This window comes from Nomascus leucogenys, chromosome 18 (assembly GCF_006542625.1).
Source record: "Nomascus leucogenys isolate Asia chromosome 18, Asia_NLE_v1, whole genome shotgun sequence".
Classification (NCBI taxonomy): Eukaryota; Metazoa; Chordata; class Mammalia; order Primates; family Hylobatidae; genus Nomascus; species Nomascus leucogenys.
This window is the reverse complement of record NC_044398.1, coordinates 79,340,003-79,367,789: the sequence shown is the minus strand read 5'-3', so window position 1 is coordinate 79,367,789 and position 27,787 is coordinate 79,340,003. Positions and strand designations below refer to the sequence as shown.

The 27,787-nt window shown below is 43.7% G+C and overlaps 1 protein-coding gene across 2 annotated transcripts in view; it reads right to left on the bottom strand.

Annotated features, from left to right (window-relative positions):
* Positions 1 to 2,713: 2,713 nt before the first annotated feature.
* Positions 2,714 to 27,787, bottom strand: part of CENPH (centromere protein H) — a 28,442-nt gene continuing 3,368 nt past the window's right edge. The window contains exons 2-10 of one of the 2 annotated variants that reach the window (XM_003266012.3): positions 24,177 to 25,289; positions 21,756 to 21,811; positions 18,858 to 18,906; positions 17,748 to 17,822; positions 16,437 to 16,493; positions 10,681 to 10,744; positions 10,280 to 10,331; positions 4,696 to 4,859; positions 2,714 to 3,355 (exon numbers count right to left, since the gene is read on the bottom strand). In XM_003266012.3, the coding sequence (XP_003266060.1) occupies positions 3,263 to 3,355; positions 4,696 to 4,859; positions 10,280 to 10,331; positions 10,681 to 10,744; positions 16,437 to 16,493; positions 17,748 to 17,822; positions 18,858 to 18,906; positions 21,756 to 21,811; positions 24,177 to 24,310 (744 nt within the window). In that variant the 5' untranslated portion in view covers positions 24,311 to 25,289 and the 3' untranslated portion in view covers positions 2,714 to 3,262. Of the gene's footprint in view, positions 3,356 to 4,695; positions 4,860 to 10,279; positions 10,332 to 10,680; positions 10,745 to 16,436; positions 16,494 to 17,747; positions 17,823 to 18,857; positions 18,907 to 21,755; positions 21,812 to 24,176; positions 25,290 to 27,787 lie in introns of those variants that run through there. The other variant, XM_003266013.3, reaches the window with a different exon arrangement.

Sequence of the window (27,787 nt, the reverse complement as noted above, 5' to 3'; positions counted from 1 at the left end):
TCACCCAGGCTGGAGTGCAGTGGCACAATCTCAGCTCACTGCAAGCTCTGCCTCCCAGATTCACGCCATTCTCCTGCCTTAGCCTCCCGAGTAGCTGGGACTACAGGCGTCCGCCACCACACCCAGCTAATTTTTTGTATTTTTAGTAGGACGAGGTTTCACCATATTAGCCAGGATGGTCTCAATCTCCTGACCTCATGATCTGCCTGCCCCAGCCTCCCAAAAGTGCTGGGATTACAGGTGTGAGCCACCGCACCCAGTTTTTGTTTTTGTTTTTGAGACAGGGTCTCACTCTGTCACCCAGGCTGGAGCACACTGGCACCATTATAGCTCATTGCAGCCTCAAACTCCCCAGTTCAAGCAGTTCTTCTGCCCCAGCCTCCTGAGCAGCTGGAACTACAGGCACATACCACCATGCCCAGATCACTGAGTTTGTTAGTGATACGATGTCATCTTAGCAGGTTAGTTCTTCTGTCCTTTTTGTAGAACATAATCCATGGGTAGGTTTTCTGGCCTTAGAAAATGTATCTACTCCATATAAAGAAAAAAAAAACACATAAATAGGTAATATATCTACTGCAAGCCTGGGGACAGTGGCTCATGCCTGTAATCTCAGCACATTGGGAGGCTGAGACAGGCAGAACACTTGAGATCAGGAGTTTGAGACCAGCCTGGCCAACATGGTAAAACCCCATGTCTACTAAAAATACAAAAAAATTAGCCGGGCCGGGCATGGTGGCTCACACCTGTAATCCCAGCACTTTGGGAGGCCAAGCCAGATGGATCAGCTGAGGTCAGGAGTTCGAGACCAGTCCGGCCAACATGGTGAAACCCTGTTTCTACTAAAACTACAAAAATTAGCCGGGCACGGTGCCGCATGCCTGATTATAATTCCAGCTACTTGGGAGGCTGAGGCAGGAGAATGGCTTGAACCCAGGAGGCAGAGGTTGCAGTGAGCTGAGATTGTGCCACTGCATTCCAGCCCGGGCAACAGAGAGACTGTCACAAAAAAAAAAAAAAAAAAAAAAAAAAAAATAGCCAGACATGGTGGTGTGCACCTGTAGTCCCAACTACTCAGGAGGCTGAGGCAGGAGAATCCCTTGAACCTGAGATGTGGAGGTTGCAGTGAGCTGAGATGGCACCATTGCACTTCAGCCTAGGAAACGCAGTGAGACTCCGTCTCAAAAAAACAAAAACAAAAAAACCCCAAAGACTGTGACTGTTGTAGACATAAAAAGATCTTTGTGTCCCCAACTTCAGAAAGCTGCTCAGAAGGACATACTCTCTAATGCCCTCTTCAGAGATATGGCCGACATTGATAATGAAAAAGGTAGAACCTCCCCACAGGCAGAGTGAAGAATTTGGATGAAGTGCCTCCAGAAAACAACACAAGAGCCTCAACAATGTCATTCCCTATTCCCTAGGAAGGGGAGTCTCCTATCATTTGCCAAGTAATACTTAAGATTTTGGCTGGGTGTGCTGGCTCACACCTGTAATTCCAGCACCATAGGAGGCTGAGGTGGGTAGACGGCTTTAACCCAGGAGTTTGAGACTAGCCAGGGCCACAAAGTAAGACCCTATCTCTACCAAAAAAAAAAAAATTGCTACAGACTGCAGACCTATTCCACTATTGCTTGCTGGATGTGTGAGGTGATATAATTTGTCTTTTCAGTTCACAGGTCTCTAGATGAAGGGCCACATCTGGACCTGATATGAAAGACTGAACTTTGAAAAAAATGTAACAATTGGATGACACTATTAGCTTATCTCTTGTCTTCCTTGGGAAGTGTCTTTTGCATGCAGAATGCAGAAAGGAAGTTAATATTTATGACCAAGATAGCCGAGTTTAATAAATTATATTCTTTCAATAAAACACCCACTTTCTTTCTCCAACTCTGAAATCCACCACTCCCCTGCAATGGGAGAAGTATACTTTCCTGCCTCAATGATGTCAGGTTTTGTCAATGTCAGCCTCCTTCAAATAGAAACTTCAATCATACTGGTATAATTGGACTTGACGTCATAAGCTCCTGCCTTGTGCCATGAGACCATTTCAGATTGTGGTTGTTCCCTCAGCCTGAGTCCTAGAATTATCAGCTGAAGGACAGACCCAAAACGGAAATGTCTGTTATAAGCCACTGAGATTTGGGGTTATTATTCAGCATGATTTTAGGAAAAGCTAATACAATTTCTCTCTCAGAATTGATCCTTAAGAAGGAACTTGGCCAGGTAAGGTGGCTCACACCTGTAATTCCAGCACTTTGGGAGGCCAAGGTGGGTGGACTGCTTGAGCTCAAGAGTTTGAGGACCAGCCTAGGCAACATGGCAAAATCCCATCTCTATCAAAAACACAAAATTAGCCAGGCGTGGTGGCACGTGCCTGTACAGGTCCCAGCTATTAGGGAGGCTGAGGCAGGATAATTGCTTGAACCCAGGAGGTGGAGGTTGCAGTGAGCTGAAATCACACTAGTGCATTTCAGCCTGGGTGACAGAGCGAGCCTCTATTTCAAGGGGAAAAACAAAAAAAAAAAGTTGAAAATACTACATTAGCTGTAAAAATGTTCAATAGCTCCAAATTAATAAAGTGTTCAAATTAGAGTTTTTCAAAAATGGACTGCGATGCTATAAAAAGTGACAAGTTCTATTTTATAATTACTAAGATAGAGTACTACTGTTTGTAAAGGGCACGAATTAAAAAAAAAATAAGACAGAGTAACATTAATTCCTTTTATTTCTTAACTTATAAAACTGATAGAAAAAAATTCAAACTAGACCAGGCTCGGTGGCTTACGTTTGTAATCCTAGCACTTTGGTAGGCCGAGGCGGCAGATTGCTTGAGCTCAGGAGTTCCGAGACCAGCCTGGACAACACGGTGAAACCCCGTCTCTACTAAAATACAAAAAATTAGCTGGGCATGGCGGCGTGCACCTTTAGTCCCAGCTACTCAGGAGGCTGAGGCAGAACTGCTTGAACCCAGGAGGCAGAGGTTGCAGTGAGCCGAGATCACGCCACTGCACTCCAGTCTGGGCGACAAAGCGAGACTCCATCTCAAAAAAAAAAAAAAAAAGCAAACTAAATAGAGAAATATAAAAAGAAAAAAATTACTTTCAATCCCACTACAAATAACTAACCACAACTGTACAACTGTAAACGTTATGGATATGCTTTTCTAAAATTACGGTGGACAGACAAATGCACAGAAGTATTCCAAGTAAGAGTTGAGATTGCCAGAAATGTAAAATATGTCAGAAATGAATTCTTATTACATCATGTCGACATTCTTCTCAAGCTGCAGAACAATTTCCTTAAGGGCAGGATCCTCTGCCCAATTGACTTTACTCCCCAAAATAAGGTTCTGTAAAGAAAAAAAATTGTTTTAAAGTTACAAGTACTTTAAAAATTTAACAAGATTTTAGAATATCATTTTTCATGAATCTTATCAAATAATTAACATTTACTACATGTGTAGCTCTGTGATCATAAGAAAAAAATGATAATACATTCTTCTATTTTTTTTCTTTTGAGTCGGAGTCTTGCTCTGTGTCACCCAGGCTGGAGTGCAATGGTGCGGTCTTCAGCTCACTGCAACCTCCGCCTCCCGGGTTCAAGCAATTCTCCTGCCTCAGCATCCTGAGTAGCTGGGATTACAGGCGCCCACCACCACGCCCGGCTAATTTTTGTATTTTTAGTAGAGACAGGGTTTCACCATATTGGCTCAGCTGGTCTCTTGGCCAGGCTGGCCTCAAACTCCTGACCTCGTGATCCGCCCACCTTGGCCTCCCAAAGTGCTGGGATTACAGGCATAAGCCACCACAGCCGGCAGCATTCTTCTATTTTCATTTCCACTTTTCGTAAGGCTTTAGCCTTGATCTCCATAATGTTAGGGAATATTTACGATGTTTACAATAATTTTTTATGCCTCATCAGTTTCCATGGATAGGTTTTACTTGTTAAAAATACTTGCAGTGTGCTGGGTGCGGTGGCTCAAGCCTGTAATCCCGGCACTTTGGGAGGCTGAGGCAGGTGGATCACCTGAGGTCGGAGTTCAAGACCAGCCTGGCCAACACGGCGAAACCCCATCTCTACCAAAAATACAAAAATTAGCCAGGTGTGGTGGCAGATGCCTATAATCCCAGCTGCTCAGAAGGCTGAGGCAGGAGAATCGCTTGAACCCAGGAGGAGGTGGCAATGGGCCAAGATCACGCCACTGCACTCCAGCCTGGGCCACAGAGCAAGACTCCATCTGAAAAAAAAGAAAAATGAAGACCTTAAACATTAAATATACACACATTCCAGATATATATAAACAGACCAATATTAAACATTGAATTATTTCATCAAGATCAAAAACTAGCTTAAAGTTAAGTCAATACTGTATAATAGCATCATCGAATAGTTGGCCAGGCACAGTGGCTCACGCCTGTAATCCCAGCACTTTGGGAGGCTGAGGCGGACAGATCACCTAAGGTGAGGGGTTTGAGACCAGCCTAGCCAACATGGTGAAACCCCGTCTCTACTAAAAATTAAAAAATTAGCCGGGCGTGGTGGTTGGGCGCCTGTAATCCCAGCTACTCAGGAGGCTGAGACAGAATTGCTTGAACCAGGAGGCGGAGGTTGCAGTGAGCTGAGATCGAGCCATTTCACTCCAGCCTGGGCAACAAGAGTGAAACTCTTGCTAGTTTACATAAATGTTACCTGGAACACATGTTGAATAACGGTAGTAATTTTTATCTCCATCTGTAGGTTTTGTCGTATGATCTTTATCCTCTCTGAGTTTTCCATACCGTCCAAATCAATCTTCTGTTTGTTCTTTTCAGTCTGTATTTCTAAAAGCTTACTTTCTGAAGCTTGTTTTAATTCTGTTAGGTTAAAAATAAAATAATATACCATATATAATACCTCTACAAACAAGGATCTTGAAAAATTATGAAGCAGATCACTTCTTGGTTATTTTAGTCAAGAGAAAAATTTTAATAAGCAGCATTTTAGGTTGCAATTTTATTATGATCTGAAAATGACTTCCCTGGTGCAAAATAACAATATTCTAATTTTGTACTTAGCAATGCCCTTAGCGAAATGTTCCAGGTATTTCTGTATGACAATAACAGCTGTCTACAGATGTTTCAAGTGGCATCATGTAATGAGGGCTTATTTTGGGTTGCCAAAATAAGTAGGAAATACATATATTTTTTGCCTCTTAAATTACAAAAATGAAACATATAAACATTTATTTTATTTATTTTTTTTGAGATGGAGTCTCACTGTTGCCTAGGCTGGAGTGCAGTGGTGCGATCTCGGCTCACTGCAGCCTCTGCCTCCCGGGGGTTCAAGTGATTTTCCTGCCTCAGAGTCCTGAATAGCTGGGATTACAGGTGCCCACCACCACACCTGGCTAATGTTTGCATTTTTAGTATAGATGGGGGTTTTGCCATGTTGGCTAGGCTGTTCTCCAACTCCTGACCTCAAGTGATCCACCCACCCGGCCTCCCAAAGTGCTGGGATTACAGGCATGAGCCACCATGCCTGGCCAAATAAGATTAATTTTAAATGAAAAGTAAAATTCCTTGGCCGGGCATGGTGGCTCACGTCTGTAATCCCAGCACTTTGGGAGGCCGAGGTGGGTGGATCACCTGAGGTCAGGAGTTCGAGACCAGCCCCGCCAACATGGCGAAACCCCGTCTCTATGAAAAATACAAAAATTAGCTGGGCATGGTGGCACGTGCCTATAATCCCAGCTACTCAGGAGGCTGAGGCAGGAGAATCACTTGAACCCAGAGGCAGAGGTTGCAGTAAGCCGAGATTGCACCATTGCACTCCAGCCTGGGCAACAAGAGTGAAACTCTGTCTCAGAAAAAAAAAAAAAAAAAAAGCAAGATTCCCCTCTCCAGGGATAAACATCATTAACCATTTTTTGTATTACTGGAAATAGTCTAAGAATTAAACTACTTGGAAATACAAATGGATGTATTTCAGGGGCCTTTTCTTCAACATTAATGTATTAAAAGAGGTTGGAATGCAGTGGAGAAAATGAATCATCAGCCTGAGCATGGGTGGCTCATTCTTATAATTCCAACACTTTGGAAGGCTGAGGCAGGAAGATCGCCAGAAGTTCGAGACCACCCTGGGAAACATAGCAAGACCCTGATTCTACTTAAAAAAAGTGGGGGGAATAGACAAGATGACCAATACTACTACTGACCCTGAGATTATTTGCTAACAAGCAAATCTATATAATGTTTACAAATGACAAATCTGAGCAGGGTGCAGTGACTCATGCCTGTTATCAGCACTGTGGGAGGCTGAGAAGGGTGGATCACCTGAGGGCAGGAGTTGGAGACCAACCTGGCCAACATAGTGAAACCCGTCTCTACTAAAAATATAAATCAGTGGGGCATGGTGGCAGGCGCCTATAATTCCATGTAATCCCAGCTACTCAGGAGGCTGAGGTAGGAGAACTGCTCGAACCCGGGAGGCAGGAGTTGTAGTGAGCCGAGATCGCGCCATTGCACTCCAGCCTGGGTAACAAGAGCAAAACTGCATCTCAAAACAAAACAAAACAAAACAAAAAACCGGCTGGGCATGGTGGCTCATGCCTGTAATCTCAGCACTTTGGGAGGCTGAGGTGGGTAGATCACCTGAGGTAGAGAGTTTGAGACCAGCCTGACCAACGTGGAGAAACCCCATCTCTACTAAAAAGACAAAATTAGCTGGGAGTGGTGGCGGGCGCTTGTAATCCCAGCTACTTGGGAGGCTGAGGCAGGAGAATTGCTCAAACGAGGTGCGATGAGCCGAGATCATGCCATTGCACTCCAGCCTGGGCACAAGAGAGAAATTCCGTAAAAAAAAAAAAAAAAAAAAAAACCCAACCAACAAATCTGGCCGGGCACAGTGGATCATGGGATCCCATCTGTAATCCCAGCACTTTGGGAGGCCAAGGTGGGCAGATAGATCACTTGAGCCCAGGAGTTCTACACCAGCCTGTGTAACATCGTGAATCCTGTCTCTACAGAAAAATAAATTTAAGAAATCTACAGAAAAAAAGGCCGGGTGTGGTGGCTCATGCCTGTAATCCCAGCACTTTGTGAGGTCAAGGCGGGCGGATCACAAGGTCAGGAGATGGAGACCATCCTGGCTAATACGGTGAAACCCCGTCTCTACTAAAAATACAAAAAAATTAGCTGGGCGTGATGGCGGGTGCCTGTACTCCCAGCTACTCAGGAGGCTGAGGTGAGGCAGAAGAATGGTGTGAACCCGGGAGGTGGAGCTTGCAGTGAGCTGAGATGGTGCCACTGCACTCCAGCCTGGGTGAGAGAGCGAGACTCCGTCTCAAAAAACAAAACAAAACAAAACAAACAAACAAAAAAATATCTACAGAAAAAAAAAACAATTAAGGTTGGGCGCGGTGGCTCACGCCTGTAATTCCAGCACTTTGGGAGGCCGAGGCGGGCAGATAATGAGGTCAGGAGATTGAGACCATCCTGGCTAACACGGTGAAACTCCGTCTCTACTAAAAATACAAAAAATTAGCCGGGCGCGGCGGCGGGCGCCTGTAGTCTCAGCTACTCGAGAGGCTGAGGCAGGAGAATGGTGTGAACCTGGGAGGCGGAGTTTGCAGTGAGCCTAGATAGCGCCACTGTAGTCCGGCCTGGGTGAAAGAGCGAGAATTTGTCTCAAAAAAAAAAAAAAAAAAAAAAAACAATTAGCCAGGCATGGTGGCATGCACCTGTAGTCCCAACTATCAGGGATGCTGAGGTGAAGGGATTGCTTGAGTACAGGAAGTCGAGGCTGTAGTGAGCCATGAGTGTGCCTCCAGCCTGAGTAACAGAATAAGACCCTGTCTCAAAAAACAAAGAGGCCGGTCACAGTGGCTTACGCCTATAATCCCAGCACTTTGGGAGGCAGAGGAGGGGAGGTGAGGAGTTCGAGACCAGCCTGGACAACATGGTGAAACCCTGTATCTACTAAAAATACAAAAATTAGCCAGGCGTGGTGGCACGCCTGTGATCCCAGCTACTCGGGAGGCTGAGGTAGAAGAATGGCTTGAATCCAGGAGACAGGTTGCAGAGAGCCAAGATCGCGCCACTGCACTCCAGCTTGGACAACAGAGCGAAACTATTTCAAAACAAAAACAAACAAAAAAAGGTTGGCCGGGTGAGGTGCCTCACGCCTGTAATGCCAGCACTTTGGGAGGCTGAGGCGGGTGGATCACGAGGTCAGGAGATCAAGACCATCCTGGCTAACATGGTGAACCCCGGCTCTACTAAAAACACAAAAAATTAGCCGGGCATGGTGGCGGGCGCCTGCAGTCCCAGCAACTCAGAAGGCTGAAACAGGAGAATCGCTTGAATCCGGGAGGTGGAGCTTGCAATGAGCTGAGATCGCGCCACCGCACTCCAGCCTGGCCGACAGAGCGAGACACCATCTCAAAAAAAAAAAAAAAAGGCTGGGTGCGACGGCTCACACTTGTAATCCCAACACTTTCAGAGTGAGAGGTGGATGAATCACGAGATCAGGAGTTCAAGACCAGCCTGGCCAAGACGGTGAAACCCCGTCTCTACTAAAAATACAAAAAATTAGCCAGGCACGCCGGTTGGCGCATGTAATCCCAGCTACTTGGGAAGCTGAGGCAGAGAATTTCTTCAACCCGGGAGGCAGACGTTGCAGTGAGCCGAGATTGCACCACTGCACTCCAGCCTGGGCGACAGAGCGAGACAGCGTCTCACAAAAAAAAAAAAGAAAGAAATACAGGCCACATGCAGTAGCTTATGCCTGTAATCCTAGCACTTTGGGAGGCCAAGGCAGGAGGATCGTTGAGGGCAGAAGTTCAAGATAAACCTGGGTAACACAGCAAGATTCGATGTCAACAAAAAACAAAAAAGTTAGCTGGGCGTGGTGGAGTGCACTTGTATTCCCAGCTACTTGGGAGCTGAGGTGGGAGGATGGCTTGAACCCAGGAGTTCAAAGCTGCACTGAACTGCAATGAACTATGATCACACCACTGCACTCCAGCCTGGGTGACAGAACAAGACCCTTTCTCACCAAAAAAAGAAGAAAGAAAAGAAAAAAAAAAAGCTTTGAAGACTGATTATCTTTTGATGGAAAACTAAAAAAATTTAACTTTTCCTTTGTATACCTTTGTTTCCAAATGTTCTACAGTGTGTATTGCCTTTGAAATAAACATTTCAACAGTTTCAATGCAAAAAACCATCTCATGTCATGATAAATTAAGTGAAAAGGCTGTAGATCCATACATATCATTTGATCATTTAGAAATTATATATATATATATAAATGTTTATATGGACATGGAAAAGTCTAGAATGATAAATACCAAACTGGTCACACAGAAAAGATGCATTACTTTTGCATTATAATTTACTACATCCTTTTATTTTTCCCCTTCTGAGAATGTACTAATTTTGTAATTTAAAGTTCTAAAATAATGAGGCACAGCACTGTGGCTCATGCCTGTAATCCCACCACTTTGGGAGGCCAAGGCAGGCAGATCACTTGAGGTCAGGAGTTCGAGACCAGCCTGACCAACATGGTGAAACCCTGTCCCTACTAAAAATACAAAAATTTGGCCAGGTGCAGTGGCTCACGCCTGTAACCAGCACTTTGAGAGGCTGAGGCAGGTGGATCATCTGAGGTCGGGAGTTCAAGACCAGCCTGGCCAACATGGTGAAATCCCATCTCTACTAAAAAAATACAAAAACTAGCGGGGTGTGGTGGGACACGCCTGTAATCTCAGCTACTCTGGAGGCTGAGGCACAAGAATTGCTCAAACCCAGGAGGCGGAGGATGCAGTGAGCCGAGATCGTGCCACTGCACTCCAGCATGGGCGACAGAGTGAGATTCTGTCTCCAAAAAAAATACCATATTAAAAAATTTTTTTAAACATAAAAATACAAAAATTAGCCAGGCTTGGTGGTGGGTGCCTGTAGTTCCAGCTATTCAGGAGGCTGAGGCAGGAGAATCACTTGAATTTGGGAGGCAGAGGTTGCAGTGAGCCAAGATCGAGTCACTGCATTCCACCTGGGTGATAGAGCAAGACTCTGTCTCAGAAAAAAGCAAACAAAAAATGAAAATAAACTTCTAAAACAATGAGAATAAATAGAACAAAATGTACTTTATATCACTTTTTAAGCTGCCATGTAAAAAATTTTAAGGAATTTTGAAAGTCAGAAATTAGGAAATTTCTCAGTGGCTAGGAGATCTGGCCTTATCAATCTATAAAGTAAGCAAAATGTGTTCTGCCAAAAAAAAGTGTTCTACATACGCAATCTCTTCTTTCTAATATCAAGCAGTTTTTCCTCTAAATCCCAAGATTCCTGTTATTAAAAATAAAAAAGTTAAAGCACATTACTGTATGTAAGGACAAACCTGTAATACTTAAATCACTGAGTTTATCTACTAGCCTTAGTTATCTAAAGTTCCGGTTTTCAATTCCTCTATTTCCAGACAGCAAAAGGAAGACAGTAACTTAAATTATAAGTAGATAATGTTCAACATTAGTCAGAAATAATGGAATTTTGAAAAAAAGAAAGAACTCAAGGATAGCGAATTCCAATCATAGCATTCCCTTTGGACAATCCTATTTAATCTATACAATACAGCTACCAGCAAGAAGTTGAGAGTAAAATCATGAGAATGCATAATCGGCCTAATGTGTAAGTTTACCTGCTGTGATTTCATTATTAATTTATTTAGCTCTAATAGGTGTTTCATGTCATCCATGAGCACACTGAAAAGGAAACAAAAAGATGATTTATTAAGGTTATTTGTAACTTAATTAAAAATAATAACTGTCATTAATAAAGGAATCAATGAGTGAAAACTTACTTTCATTAAACCCACCGTAGACTTGGATAAAAAGTCAGTTTAACAAAATAAATCTGGAAAAGTTTGATGTAAACTAAATTTCTGTTAAAAATAGATATGCATTTCCCTAGAAAAATATTTGGTCACAGACATTGAAGAATACCAAATTTAAAAATGTGGGAACATTTCTAAAAATTTCACATTTGGAGAGGAAACACCCTAATAACTTCCTAACAAGCTGCTTTTGTTTTGAATTTATTTTTTAGAGCAATTTTAGTTTTTGTTTTGAATTTATTTTTTAGAGCAATTTTAACAAGCTGCTTTTGTTTTGAATGTATTTTTTAGAGCAATTTTAGTTTCACAGCAAAACTGAGTGGAAGGTACAGAGATTTCTCATATACACCCTACCCCTGACACATGCATAGCCTCTCCCATTATCAACATCCCCTACACCAAAGTGGCACATTTGTTACAATCAACAAACCTATATCGACACATCATTGTTTTTTTTTTTTTTTTTTTTTTTTTTTTTTTGAGATGGAGTCTCGCTCTGTCGCCCAGGCTGGAGTGCAGTGGCACAATCTCGGCTCACTGCAAGCTCTGCCTCCCGGGTTCACGCCACTCTCCTGCCTCAGCCTCTCCAAGTAGCAGGGACTACAGGCGCCCGCCACCATGCCCGGCTAATTTTTTTTTGTATTTTTAGTAGAGATGGGGTTTCACCGTGGTCTCGATCTCCTGACCTCGTGATCCACCCGCCTCGGCCTCCCAAAGTGCTGGGATTACAAGCGTGAGCCACCGCGCCCGGCCTATCGACACATCATTGTTACCCAAAGTCCAGATTTTACATGAGGGTTCACTCTTGCTTGTGTATATCCTATAGGTTTGTTTTTTGTGACAGGGTCTTACTCTGCCACCCAGGCTGGAGTGCAGTGGCACAATCACAGCTTCCTGCAACCTCAACCTCCTGGGCTCAAGTGATCATCCTGCCTCAGCCTCAGAAGCAGCTGGGATTACAGGCATACACTACCATGTCCCACTAATTTTTAAATTTTTTGTAGAGACGGGGTCTCCCTATGTTGCCCAGACTGGTCTGGAACTCCAGGGTTGAAGCAATCCTCCCTCTTCAGCCTCCCAAAGTGGTAGGATTATAGACATGAGCTACTGAGGCCCCACCCATTCTTTGGGTTTTGACATATGTATAATTACATGTATCCACCATTATTGCAGCATACAGAATAGTTTCAAGGAATAAACTGCTTTTTACTTCTTTAACAAATATTTTTGAGTACTTACTACATGCTTTCAAGAACTATGCCAGGTGCCAGGAATGTAAAATAAAATAAAACACAGTATCTGTTTTCAAAGAGGAAAGAATCTAGTGGAGAAAAATAAATCCACAATCATACTGTAGCACAGTAACAAATATGAACCAGAGTTATGCACAGGGTGGAATAAGGATATAAAGTAATTACCTAGATCAAGTGGTTTGGTATGGCTGGAGCAAAACGGTATGGAATAAGGCTGGGCAGAGCAGTGGCTCTCATACTTCAGAGTGCCACAGTCACTTGGGAGGCTCGTTAAGTAAGGATTCCTAGTTCCTGACCTTCAGATATTCTGGTTCAGTGGCTCATGCCTGTAATCTCAGCACTTTGGGAGGCTGAGGCAGGAGGATTGCTTGAGCTCAGGAGTTTGAGACCTGGGCAATATAGCAAGACCACATCTCTATTTAAAAAAAAAAAAAAAAAGGTCAGGTACAGTGGATCCCTTGAAGTCAGAAGTTCGAGATTAGCCTGGCCAACATGGCAAAACCCCATCTCTACTAAAAATACAAAAATTAGTCAGGTGTGATGGTGTGCGCCTGTAATCCCAGCTACTCAGGGGGCCAAGGCAGGAGAATCGCTTGAACCCGGGAGGCAGAGGTTGCAGTGAGCCAAGAAGATCGTGCCACTGCACTCCAGCCTGGGTGACAGAGCAAGATTCTGTCTCAAAAAAAAAAAAAAAAAAAAAAAAAAAGATATGCTGATTCAGCAAGTTTGGGATAGGAGCAACAATGTGATAATTATAATAGACATTATTCTGATAGTCAGCCAGGTGTGAAAAACACTGTAGAAGCAACTAACTGAGAAGGTCAAAAGGGGAATCTGCACAAACCTGGGAGAGCTGAACTCATTTTTCTACTATTTACGGCTATATTTGGTTGTCTTAAAAGATAAATTTAGGCATATTAAAATCTAACAAGTTTATTTGAGAAGACAATTCATGCATCTGGCAGCACAGGATTGTAAGCTGTTTAGTGCTCTACTGTGGGAGTTGAATGAGGAAGCTTTTATAAGGTGTTCATAGAAGACAGAAAATATAATTGGCTGGTTAAAGTGGAACATCTCTAGTTAGAAGTTAGTTGGCAGTTTCTCACTGGGTAAGCTTAAGTTCCATTTTACTGTTTACATCAGGCTTACATGAGAATCCCAAGGTGATGGAGCTCAAGGCTAAAGATGGTTCTGCCTAATGGCATTCCAGTTGCATCCCAATTAATTTTTTTAACAGTTATAAACTTTAAAATGTGCTAATAAAACACTGCCTCAGCCTATTTGACCTTGCTATTTTTTTTTTTTTTTTCGAGAGAGTCTCACTCTGTTGCCCAGGCTGGAGTGCAGTGGCGCAATCTCAGCTCACTGCAACCTCCGCCTCCTGGGTTCAAGAGATTTTCCTGCCTCAGCCTCCCGACTAGCTGGGATTACACAGGTACCTGCCACCACACCCAGCTAATTTTTGCATTTTTTTTTTTTTTTTTTTGAGACGGAGTCTTGCTCTGTCACCCAGGCTGGAGTGCAGTGGCGCAACCTCAGCTCACTGCAAGCTCCGCCTCCTGGGTTCACGCCATTCTCCTGCCTCAGCCTCTCCGAGTAGCTGGGACTACAGGCGCCCGCCACCACACCCGGCTAATTTTTTGTATTTTTAGTAGAGACGGGGTTTCACCGTGGTCTCGATCTCCTGACCTTGTGATCCGCCTGCCTCGGCCTCCCAAAGTGCTGGGATTACAAGCGTGAGCCGCCGCGCCTGGCCAATTTTTGCATTTTTAGTAGAGATGGGATTTTACCATGTTGGCCAGGCTGGCCTTGAACTTCTGACCTCAGATCATCCACCTGCCTTGGCCTCCCAAAGTGCTGGGATTACAGGTGTGAGCCACCGCACTGGCCTGACCCTTCTGTTGTTTTTTGGTGTCAACAGTGAAACTGGCCCAATTGTCCCACAGAACTGATGTTTATGATTTCTTTTGAATAAACATAGAAACTGACCCTCCCAGTCTTAAAGCTTGAGAAAGTTACAGTTGTCTTATCTGAGTTCCTTTCTCAGGAAACCAACCATCAGGACTCCCAGATAGTATCAAGGAACTGAAACTTACAAGATCACACCCTCTGGACAATAAGACATCAGACCCCCTCACCCATCATGACTGCCTAACCTGCTTCCTACTGACTAACTCCTCTTCCTTACCCCTCCCTAATTCCTGTCTTCCCATACACGGTTACATATCTTCCCTGCTATATAAACCCTTAATTTGGCAGGGTGTGATGGTTCACACTTGTAATCTCAGCACTTTGGAAGGCCAACGCAGGTGGATCCCTTTGAGCTCAGGAGTTCGTGACCAGCCTGGGCAACATGGCAAAACCCCATCTCTACAAAAAATACAAAAATTAGCCAGGCACAGTGGCGGGCACCTGTAGTCCCAGCTACTTGGGAGGCTGAGGTGGATCACTTGAACCTGGGAGGTCAAGGTGGCAGTGAGCTAGGATCACGCCACTGCACTCCAGCCTGAGCAACAGAGTGAGGCCCTGTCTCAACAAAACAAAACAAAACAAAACAAAACACCTCCTTAATTTTAGTCCATCTAGGAGATGAGACTGATCTCCCCTCTCTTTGGCTACAGTACTCAAAGCCTTCTTCCTGACAACACTCACGTCAGTGATTACATTTCTGTGCAGCAAGCAACAGGACCTAGACCAAAGCCCTGACATTTCAGTAACAATGTGATGAATCTATCCTGCTGTCCTGCAACCTACACCTTTAACTCAAGAATGTTTTTTTTTTTTTTTGAGATGGGGTCTCACTGTTGCCCAGGCTAAGGTGCTGTGGCAAGATCACAGCTTACTGCAGCCCCATGACCTCCTAGAATCAAGGCAGGAGGCTGATCCTCTCCCCTCAGCCTCTGGAGTAGCAAGGACTACTGGTGGCTCCACCATGCCTGGCTAATTTTTAAAAATTTTTTGTAGAGATAAGGCCTCCCTATGTTGCCCAGGCTGATCTCAAATGCCTGAGCTCAAGCTATCCTCCTCCCTCAGGCCCCCAAAGTGCTGGGATTACAAGCATGAGCCTCTGTACCCAGGCTAAACTTTCCTTTTATGGGAGAGAAAAAGTTATCTGTTCAAATTCAGATTTTTGGATTTATGTAATCCTGGATTTAGCTGGAATATGGGGAAAACGTGTTATCAGTGTGGGCTAAGATACTCAAGATAGAAGTGCCTAGATCAGACCAGGCTGGCCAACATAGTGAAACCCCGTCTCTACTAAAAATACAAAAATTACCCAGGAGTTGTAGCAGGTGCCTGTAATCCCAGCTATCCAGGAGGCTGAGGCATGAGAATTGCTTGAACCGGACAGGTGGAGGTTGGAGTGAGCTGCACTTCAGTCTGAATGACACAGCGAGATTCCATCTCCAAAAAAAAAAAGTGCTTATACCCATGCGGGAATTTTTCTGGTGCTCAGGGGAAGGGGATATTTTATCACAAGACCTTTGGGAGATAAAATCATAGGTAAGACCTCTGAGGCCAGACACCAGGATACAAAGGACCTGACCTGCTAGTCTTTTTTTTTTTTTTGCTCATAATAATTTTTATTTTTATTTATTTTTTAAATTTTATTATTATTATACTTTAAGTTTTAGGGTACATGTGCACAACGTGCAGGTTTGTTACATATGTATACATGTGCCATGTTGGTGTGCTGCACCCATTAACTCGTCATTTACCATTAAGTATATCTCCTAATGCTATCCCTCCCCGCTACCCCCACCCCACAACAGTCCCCAGTGCGTGATGTTCCCCTTCCTGTGTCCATGTGTTCTCATTGTTCAATTCCCACCTATGAGTGAGAACATGCGGTGTTTGGTTTTTTGTCCTTGCGACAGTTTGCTGAGACCTGCTAGTCTTTATATTATATCCCTTGGGAAATTGTTTGATCCAAACAAGCTCATTTCTACCAATAAAAAATGAGGCGTATATTTCCTATCTCACTGTGTTTTGGATGGATTAAATGAGATAGCCCTGTTCCTGATTTATAGTAAATACTGAAAAAAATGAACTTTTAAAGCTTTCCCTTAAAATTTTCCAATCTTCTGGATAAACTCTTCTGCTTCTTACAGGTACAATCCATATGGAACAAAATATAATTAGAACTATAAAAGTTGCTGTAATTCTGGGGAGGTCCTACAAAAATTTCATCACTTTCCTTATTCCCCAGATAAAGGTAGTTGGCAGTAATAATTTTTTAAAATTCACAAAACTAAAGTCACTATGCAGATCCCATCCTTACCGAATCCAGAGAAAAAAAAATCATACCTAGACTGGGTGCTAGTTTTCTCCAGGTTTTTTTTAAGTGCAGTTGAAAGTCTCATCCTATGAGAGGGAAAAAGCTTGCATTATAAAACATGGATAACATTTGTGGTACATTAAAAAAATTCAAAATATGACAAAGATTGATTTCCCTTCAAATATACATAAAACAGAAGTAGGTTTTAAAATATTATTACATGAGAAATACTTTGAGAAATAAAACATAGAAATATGAAATAACACCAAGATGGATAGGGCTGTTGCGTGTGGGTATACACTGCTAGAATGAGGGGCCAGGTGAATCGGAAACCTGGCCTGAGCTGAATGAGTTCTCTGAGCCATCTACTTTTGTGCAAAGCCAGTGGAAGGATTAAGGCACTAAAAAGATCAGGATGGGCCTGAAATGAAGGACTTAGGGAATACAAAACCATATATGACTATAAACTTTAAAACTTTTTTTTTGTTTTTTGAGAGGGAATCTTGCTCTGTCACCCACAATGGAGTGCACAGTGGCGTGATCTTGGCTCACTGCAACCTCTGCCTCCTGGGTTTAAGTGATTCTCCTGCCTCAGCCTCCCTAGTAGCTGGGATTACAGGCACACACCACCACACCTGGCTAATTTTTGTATTTTTAGTAGAGACAGGGTTTTGCATTGTTGGTCAGGCTGGTCTTGAACCTGACCTCAGGTGATCCACCCACCTTGGCCTCCCGAAGTGCTGGGATTACAGGTGCGAGCCACCGTGCCCGGCCAGGTTAGGTGTATTAAATGCATTTTTCACTGATCATATTTTCAACTTACAATGGATTTATCAGGACCTAAATCCGTTGCAAACTGAGGAGCATCTGTAATGCAAATTTTCTCTCAGGGCTCAAAATCTGTGTGACCAGGCTGGGCTTGTGTAATCCCGGCATTGTGGGGAGGCTGAGGTGAGAAGATCGCTTGAGCCTAGGAGTTCAAGACCAGCCTGGGCACAGTGAGATCCAATCTCCATAAAAAATAAAAAAAATTAGCCAAGCGTGGTTTTGCATGCCTGTAGTCCCAGCTGCTCCAGAGGCTGGGGCAGGAGGATTGCTTGAGCCTGGGAGGTTGAGGCTACAGTGAGCAGTGATCATGTCGCTGTACTCCAGCGTGGGCAAGAGTGAGACCTTGTCAAATTAAAAAATAATAACAATAATAAAAATTTTGTGTGACCATTATCTAATCATCACTGTGCTTGACTAATTCATTCAGCCCAGTTAAAAGATTCCCTCCACTTTGCCCTCATACCCATTTTGCAGTCAGTTCACAATGCTTATATTTAAAATGTAATAATTACCTGTCTAATGCAAGCTGTTTTATCTCAAAAGCAATTTTCACCTCTTCAATTTCATTTTCCAGGTCTTCAATTTTACTATCAAAGAAACATGAGCAAAAGAATTTCAGCAATATCAGAAAAGACATTATTGACATAAATGTATAGAATAAGCCCTTAAAAAAGTAAAACACCTCTATCTAAATACAAGTATCCTACAGGCTCAATATACTAATGTGTATTTACACATTTGGTAAACTAATGCCCCTGAGCTACTTCACTTAGTATCTTATAAAAAGGGAGACCAGAAAGTTCTAATGTGATCACTTGTGTATGTATAAATCTCCACCCCAAATTAACAACTTCCCAATATATGCATCACAAGTTATTTGGAAAAATAAAGGAAAGGAAAAATAAAAACAATGTTATAGCATAGAAAAATGAGATTATGACCAGGCTCAGTGGCTCTTGCCTACAATCCCAGAACTTTAGGAGGCCAAGGTGGAGGATTACGTGAGGCCAGGAGTTTGAGAACAGCCTGGGCAACAAAGTGAGGCCCCATCTCTACAAAATATATATATTTTTTTGAGGCGGAGTCTCGCTCTTGTTGCCCAGGTTGGAGTGCAATGGTGCGATCTTGGCTCACCGCAACCTCTGCCTCCCGGGTTCAAGCGATTCTCCTGCCTCAGCCTCCCAAGTAGCTGGGATTACAGGCATGCGCCATCACACCCAGCTAATTTTGTATTTTTAGTAGAGATGGGGTTTCTCCATGTTGGTCAGGCTGGTTTCGAACTCCCGACCTCAGGTGATCCACACACCTCGGCTTCTCAAAAGTGCTGGGATTACAGGCATGAGTCACCACACCTGGCCCCAAAATATTAAAAAAAAAAAAAAAAAAAAAAAAAAAAAAAAAAAGAAAGTCAGGTGTGGTACAATGAGCCTGTAGTTCCAGCTACTCAGGAGGCTGAAGCCAGTGGATCCCTTGAACCCAGGAGGTTGTGGCTTCAATGAACTATGATCACACCACAGCACTCCAGCCTGCATGATAGTGAGACTCCATCTAACAACAAAGTAATAGAAAATATGATTAAATCTTAGTAAAGACCATAAACAAAATTGTTAAATATAACATACGCTTTGATTTGCTTTTCTTGCATAATTTGTTCTGGAGTTTTTTCTTCACCTGCAAATAAATAATTTTTTGAAGTTACTAACATTTTAGAAAGGTGCTGTCCAAAATGAATATAATGTAAGTCACAAGTGCAAAATACATCATTTAAAATGTCGTTTTCACATTACAGAAAAGCAACAGTGAAATTTAATTTTAATATACTTATTTAACCAATAGATCAAAAATATTATTTCAATGTGCAGTTAGTTTAACATTACTAGTGACATATTTCACATTATTCTGTCTGTATTTTACATTTACAGCCCATCTCAATAATGACTAACCTTTTGAGACCAGCCTGGGCGACATAGTGAAACTGTCTCTACTGAAAATTAGCCAGGCACAATAGTGCATGCCTGTAGTCCCAGCTACTCGGGAGGCTGAGGTGGGAGGATCGCTTGAGCCCACGAGGTTGGGGTTGCAGTGAGCCAAAATCTTGCTACTGCACTCCAGCCTGGGTAGCTGAGCAAGATCATCTCAAAAAAAAAAAAAAAACACCAACCAACAAAGACAATGTGGCACTTGTGTAGGGATCAACAAATACCTCAATGGAACAGAAAAAAGCCTAGAACTTCCTGTGATGATGGAAATGTTTCCTATCTATGCTATCCCATAGGATGGCCACTGGCCACATGTGGCAACTGAGCATTTGATATGCACTTGATTTTAAATTTTATTTCATTTTAATTAGCTTTAAAAAGCCACACGTGTGGCCAGGGGTGTGGTGGCTCACGCCTGTAATCCCAGTACTTTGGGAGGCCGAGGCAGGTGGATCACCTGAGGTCAGGAATTAAGAGACCAGCCTGGCCAACATGGTGAAACCCCGTCTCTACTAAAAATACAAAAATTTTAGTACTTTGGGCGTTGTGGTGTGCACCTGTAGTCCCAGCTACTCGGGAGGCTGAGGCGGTGAATCCGGGAGGCGGAGGTTGCAGTGAGCTGCGATCGCGCTGCTGCACTCTAGCCTGGGCGACAGAACAAGACTCCGTCTCAAAAAAAAAAAAAAAAAACAGAAAAAAGGAAAAAAGAAAATGTTCTATATCTTTTTTTTTGGGGAGACAGGGTCTCCTTCTGTCACTGTTGCCCAGGCTGGAGTGTAGTGGTGTGATCTTGGCTCACCGCAGCCTTGATATCCCAGGCTCAAGCAATCCTCCCACCTCAGCTGGGTGGGTCTACAGGCACATGGTACCACATCTGGCCAATTTGTTTTTTTTAGAGATGGGGTCTCGCTATGTTTCCCAGGCTGGTTGCCCTGGGCTCAAGCAATCCTCTCGCCTTGGCCCCTCAAAGTGCTGAGATTACAGATTGATCCACCATGCTCAGCCGAAAATGTTCTGTATCTTGATTGTGGTAGTGATTATACAGATTTAGAAATTTGTCAAAACTCATCAAATTGTACCTTTAAAATAGATGTCTTTATTGTAAAAAACAATCCTTTAACCAATAAAGTCTCGGTCATATATATATATATATATACACATATACATATATATACACATACACATATATACACATATACGTATATACACATATACGTATATACACACACATATATGTGTGTGTGTGTGTGTGTGTATATATATATATATATATATATTTTTTTTTTTTTTTTTTTTTGAGACGGAGTTTTGCTCTTGTTGCCCAGGCCAGAGTGCAATGGCGTGATCTCGGGTCACTGCAACCTCCACCTCCCAGGTTCAAGCGATTCTCCTGCCTCAGCCTCCCGAGTAGCTGGGATTACAGGCATGCACCACCACGCCCGGCTAATTTTGTATTTTTAATAGAGACGGGGTTTCTCCACGTTGGTCAGGCTGGTCTCGAACTCCTGACCTCAGGTGATGCACCCGCCTCGGCCTCCCAAAGTGCTGGGATTACAGGTGTGAGCTACCAAGCCCAGCCATATATATATTTTTTTCAAATGGTAAAAGAATCAATACTTATTTCTCTGTTGATTGCTTGACAGTCTCACTCTGCTGCCCAGTGGAGTGGAGTACAGTACAGTGACTCAATCACTTGAGCCCAGGAGTTGGATGTTGCAGTGTGTCCCAGCTGGGACTACAGGTATGTATCACCATATCTGGCTAAGTTTTTTTATTTTTATAGGGACGAGGTCTCACTTTGTTTCCCAGGCTAATCTCAAACTCTTAGCTTCAAGCGATCTTCTTGTCTTGGCCTCTAAAAGAGCAGATAGTCAGTTTTAGATAAACACCTTCTTTCAAAGGCTACAACTAAACTTCCTGTGGCCTGCCTTACATCTGTCGTCTCCTAGGTATAGAAATTCTACAGTGTTAACTAAATCTAGTTTTTGGATGTCACAATCCCTTAAAAATGGTACTAGCTATACAGAGAACAAAAAGACTATTGGAATGTAAACTCTTCTCATTTGGATCTGAGCTCTAAAATCATCTTCTTAGAGAAGCCATCCCTATGAAAAGAAGCCCCTCCCTCTTATCATGCCTTTGTTTCCTTCAGCACACTTAGCATACTTCATAAATATCTTGCATGTTTACCAGTTTTGCGACACTAGAACATATATAAACAATTTTTGGTAAAGTTAATTTTATTTTCACTCGAGTACTGTTAATCATCAAACTCACAAAATCTTATTTGAGGCCAGGTGTGGTGGCAAAACCCTGTCTCTACAAAAAAATACAGAAAATTAGCCAGGCGCAGTAGCATGTGCCTGTGGTCCCAGTTACTTGGGAGGCTGAGGTGGGAGGATTGCTGGAGCCCAGGAGGCTGAGGCTGCAGTAAACCAGAGACTGTGCCACTGCATTACAGCCTGGGTGACAGCAACACCCTGTCTCAAAAAAACAAACAAACAAACAACAAAACCCTAATTTGAAAATGAAAATACTTACTTGCATCAATCATTGATTTATATTCTAAGAGTTGCTGTTTTGTCTGTGCTCTCAGCCTGAAAACAGATAAAGAGAATATAAAGTCACATATTTATTGATTAAGGTTTTGCTCATTACCATATGATGAACCAACTCATTCTTTTCTGGAAGCTGATCCAACAAAATAAATATAAATAATTAAACTCCTAATTACAAACTTCTAATTTGGCCTCATTTTATTTAAAATGGGTATAAAGAACTTCAAGCCCTCAGAGGAAGACACAAAATGGAATACACTGGGAAAACAGCATCTGTCAGGAAAAGTTAAAAAATTGGTGTTTAACATTTTTTTTTTTTTTTTTGAGACGGAGTCTCGCACTCTTGCCCAGGCTAGAGTGCAGTGGCGCAATCTCGGCTCACCGCAAGCTCTGCCTCCTGGGTTCACGCCATTCTCCTGCCTCAGCCTCTCCGAGTAGCTGGGACTATAGGCGCCCGCCACCACGTCCAGCTAATTTTTTGTATTTTTAGTAGAGACGGGGTTTCACCGTGTTAGCCAGGATGGTCTCGATCTCCTGACCTCATGATCTGCCCGCCTCGGCCTCCCAAAGTGCTGGGATTACAGGTGTGAGCCACTGCGCCCGGCAGCTTATTTTTAATAGACCACACTGAACTGAGGATGCTATACAAAGAATAGACCAAAATGATTAAACCCCAAACCACTGTATTTACAAACACAGATTTTTATCAGGAGATACAGAAAAATAACAAAGACACTAATCCTTGGATTAGTAATTCATATAGTTTTTCAGTTGTTCTATAAATTCAAAAATCATACATAAGTAGAAAAACTATGAGCAAATGGTAATTTAAGATGACAGCAAGGGGAGGAGGAAAAAACAATAAAAAAGAAATAGATGTCTTTTCATTTTTCAAAACATTTAAAAAAGAAAAAAAATGGTAATTAAATTTTTTTTTTTTTGAGTCAAGAGTCTCGCTCTGTTGCCCAGGCTGGAGTGCAATGGCACAATCTTTGGCTCACTACAACCTCTGCCTCCCGGGTTCAATCAGTTCTCTTGCCTCAGCCTCCTGAGTAGCTGGGATTACAGGCGCCCACCACCACGCCCAGCTAATTTTTGTATTTTTAGTAGAGACGGGGTTTCACCATATTGGCCAGGCTGGTCTCTTGGCCAGGCTGGTCTCTAACTCCTGACCTCGTGATCTGCCCTCAGCCTCCCAAATAAGTTGTATTTACAAAATATTTCACACTTGCATGACAGTTTCATAATTCTCTAACTGCCTTTTGACTTTATTTACTTATTTATTTTCTGAGACAGTCTCGCTCTGTCACCCAGTCTGGAGGGCAGTGGCATGATCTAGGCTCAATGCAACCTCCACCTCCCAGGTTTAAGTGATTCTCCTGCCTCAGTCTCGCAAGCAGTTAGGATTACAGACGCGCGCCACCACGCCCGGCTAATTTTCGTATTTTTAGTAGAGACAGGGTTTCACCATGTTGGCCATGGTTGGACAGGCTGGTCTTGAACTCCCGACTTAGGGTGATCCGTCTGCCTTGGCCTCCCAAAGTGTTGGGATTACAGGCGTGAGCCACTGCGCCCGGCCCATAATGATTTTTTTAAAACTACCTCTGTTATGATATAGAATAGAGGACCGCAAATTTTTTTCTGTAAAGGACCTGATAATAAATTTTTTAGGGTTTGTGAGTCACATGGTCTCTGTTTTAGCTACTCAATTCCACCCTTGTGGCGGGAAAGTTGTACTCTAATAAAACTGTTTATGGAAACTGAAACTTGAATTTCTAATAGAGTTCACATATTATGAAATATTTTTATGATCTTTTCCCCGCAACACTTAAACATAAAAACTATTCTTAGCTTGAGTGGTCACACAAAAATAGGCAGTTAGGCAGATTTGGCCCAGGACCTTCCCCTGCTCACTAGTTTAGAAGACCAATGTCCCTTCTCATCTAATCTTCCCCAGCAACCGCTTAGTGGAAAAGTATAAACATCATCCGCTTAGTAGAATTTATAACACATAAAGCTTCTGGGTTACAAAGGGTCGTAGTTACAAAAGAAATGGTAGGGGCACCTTCCTTCCAGTTTAGCTCTGGCATTCATTTTGTCTGTAAACCAGAGAGGTGAGGGGAGGGCGGGGAAACAGGAGGAGAAATTACAGCTTCTAAGGGCCCAGGGCACTGTGCTCAACACTTTCCTACACTATCTCATTTAACCCTTATAACCTCTCTACCAGAGGATCATTTTTCTCTCCTCTTCGCTGATGAAGAGCTTCAAGAGTTTAAGCGAATGAGGCAGTCACGGAGACCTGACGTGACCGAGCGTGAATTCGACCCTAACCCTTCTGAGCAAGGGCGGAGTTCCGGGCCACAACGCCCACTTGGCCCCGGCTGAGGAGGCCAAAGGGAACAACCTGAGGAGCAGGGTCATGCGGTCCTCGCTACGCGCCGCCTGGGCGCCGGCGACCTGCGGCGGCCCGCCTGCCCCGCCTTCCCCTCCGGAGTCCGCGGGCTCGTCGGCGGCTTGCATCTGGGGCTGCTCCTCCATTGCTGGTTGAGGGGAAAGGCTACCATTCAGCAAGTAAAGGTGCTCAGAAGGTCTCTTTTCCCGCCTCTAAATGGACGCCGGGAAAAAGCCAGAGGGCTCCGCCCCTTCCGCCCAGGGCCCCACCCTTTCCGCCTGGTTTTTCGGTTGCCACGGTTGCTACGCGCTCTTCTTTCATCCGGGCTCTACTGGTGAAAATAACTGCAGACCGCTGGTAAAAAGTTGGAAGAGCTTTCGTTAAGCGTCGGATATGTAAAGTGCTGAGTTAGGGGCTGGACTAGAGACGTTGGGACACCTCCCGGGAACAGCAGCCTGGAGGGGAAAAATCTCCTAAGTGGTCATTCGGCCTTGGCGCTGGGACACGGGAGTGCGGCGACAGCCATATGTCTATCCATCTTGGCACTTCTTTTCCGTCCGCTGCCTTTGAAGATGGGTGTGCCCGGCAGGCTGTGAAAGATAAACATTAGAGGGTTGTTTAGAAGACTTTTTTGACCTGAGTCCATGAGGTGCATACCCTTCGTTTGGCGGAGAAACCAGTAGCTTCTGAAGATCAGGGATACCCACGGGCCACAAGTGCGAGGCATTGCAGACATTTCGAACCCAGACTTCCAGCCTGGAGACATCCACACGCTTTCAGTTTCTTGCACTGGTACTTCATTCTGTCATTATGATTGCCACCACTCGTAACTGAGAGTTGGGTGCCCTCAAGTTTTGAGTGTCTGCAGGGTACCTTTGAGCCTTCTTAGCTGTGTAGTGAGTGGGGGGAATGGAGAAAATGAAGGACAGATGACTGATTTGTAGTATTTCATTTGGACACTGCCCTTGCCGCACAAGCAGAGCAGCTTGAACCTCTTTGAGCAAGAGTCGAGAGTTCTTTTACAGCTAATTACCCGCTAGTTAAACTTGATCATACTGTGCTGTTTTCTTCGTCTCCATTATCAATGTAATATGGCTCCTGATAAAAGTTAAATTCGCCGGGCGCCTGTACTCCCAGCACTTTGGGGGCTGAGGCAGGTGGATCACCTGAAGTCAGGAGTTCGAGACCAGCCTGGCCAACATGGTGAAACCCCGTCTCTACTAAAAATACAAAAGTTAGTCGAGTGTGGTGGCGGGCGCCTGTAATCCCAACTACTCGGGAGGCTGAGGCAGGAGAATGGCTTGAACCCGGCGGGGGCGGAGGTTGCAGTGAGCTGAGATCGTGCCACTGCACTCCAGCCTGGGAGACAGAGTGAAACTCCGTCTCAAAAAAAAAAAAAAAAGCGGGCACTGTGGCTCACGCCTATAATCCCAGCACTTTGGGAGGCCGAGGTGGGAGGATCTCGAGGTCAGGAGTTGGAGACCAGCCTGACCAACATGGAGAAACCCCGTCTCTACTAAAAATACAAAATTAGCCAGGCGGGGTGGTGGGCACCTGTAGTTCCAGCTACTCGGGAGGCTGAGGCAGGAGAATCCTTTGACCCCGGGAGGCAGAAGTTGCGGTGAGCCGAGATCGCCCCGCTGCACTCCAGCCTGGGCAACAGAGCAAGATTACGTCTCGAAAAACAAACAAACAAACAAAAAACAATTTAAAAGACACAGAATGGACTGGTGGCAGTGGCCCACGCCTGTAATCCCAGCACTTTGGGAAGCCAAAGCGGAAGGATCGCTTGAAGTCAGGAGAACAGCCTGGGCAGCATAGTGAGACCTCGTTAATATTTGAAAAAAAAAAAAAAAAAAGGTATGGTGACTTAGACCTGTGGTCCCAGCTACTCAGGAGGCTGAGGTGGGAGGATCACTTGGGCCAGTGCCGTTGAGGGCTGCAGTGACCTATGATCACAGCACTGCTCTCCATCTTGGGTGACAGAGTGAGACCCTGTCTCAAAAAAAAAAAAAAAAAAGCACAGGATGTAAAATAAGGCATTAGGTTTGCTATTCCTACATGTAAACTTATGGAACATTTTCTTGTTTCATTTTGTTTTACAAAAAGGATGATCCCATTGTTAACTTTTTCACTTTACCACTTAGTGGATGCCTTCCACTGTCTCACAACAATCTTACCCTTTTAAGCAGTTCCCTATCAGGTGTCTCCACTGCTCACATTTGGGACAAAAATAATGCAATGTGCAGTCACTCACGCCTGTAATCCCACCACTTTGGGAGGCCAGTAAGCAGATCACCTGAGGTCAGTAGTTTGAGACCAGCCTCGCCAACATGGTGAAACCCCATCTCTACTAAAAATACAAAAAAGACTGTCTCAAAAATTTTTTTACAAAAACAATAATGCAATGGTTATCCAACGTGAGAATTCGGAGGAGACCTTGTTAAAACACATTTCTGGGCGTCTCTAGGATTGATTTGCATTTGTAACAAGTTCCCAGGTAAAGCTGCTCTTGCTTATTGAGGAGGACACTTTGAGAACCACCACCATAAAGGGTCATAAAACGCAATTAAAAAAAAAATCCACAGTAAAACAAAAAAGGATGAGTGTAAGGCCCGGCACGGTGGCTCATGCCTATAATCCTAGCACTTTGGGAAGGTGAGGCAGGCAGATCACTTGAGGCCAGGAGTTTGAGGCCAGCATGGCCAACATCGTGAAACCCCATCTCTACTAAAAATAGAAAAATTAATCGGGCACAGGGGCACACGCTTGTAATCCCAGCTACTCGGGAGGCTGAGACAGGAAAATCGCTTGAACCAGGGAGGCTGAGGTTGCAGTGAGCCGAGATAGCACCACTGCACTCCAGCCTGGATGATAGAGTGAGACCCTGTCTTGGGGGGCTGGGGGAAAGGGTGGGTGTGGGTAGGGAGCTATCCATTAGAAAGTCAATAATAAAGATAGAAAAGATGATAGAATTAGAAAACTACCATCATACCACTCCCAGGGAGATAAATGTCAGGAAAGTATAATTAATGAGTGCTAAAACTAGAGACCAGCACTTTATAGGAATGTTGTAGCTAGTGGTTACTACCTTAACCAGCTGGTCAAAATTGGTATCAAAAATGGTGTAACAATCTGATGTCTGATTCTAATATAATGCATGAGTTGTACACATCACTTATATTGCCAAATGTGTAACCTGAACTTAACTGTGCTGAAAACATGAGACAAGAAATCCAGAATGAGGAACATTCTACAAGACAATTCATGTCTATGTCCTGAAACACAGAAAGCAGGGCAGTTGTTCTATATGGAAAAACAAACCATGATTGAATCTTGGGATTGGAAAAGGAAAAAAAAAAGCCCTAATACATTTTTGGAACAACTGAGGAAATTTGAATATGTTCTGCATATTAGATATTAAGTTACCAATTTTCTTAGTGTGATAGGAATGTGGTAGGGTTTTTTTTTTAATTTTTTTTATTTTTTATTTTTAGAGTCATGGTCTCACTCAGGTTGAACCACAGGCCACCATGCCTGGCTAATTTTTGTAGAGACAGTGTCTTGCTCTGTTGCCCAGGCTGGTCTTAAACTCCTGGCCTCAATTGATCCTCCTACCCTGG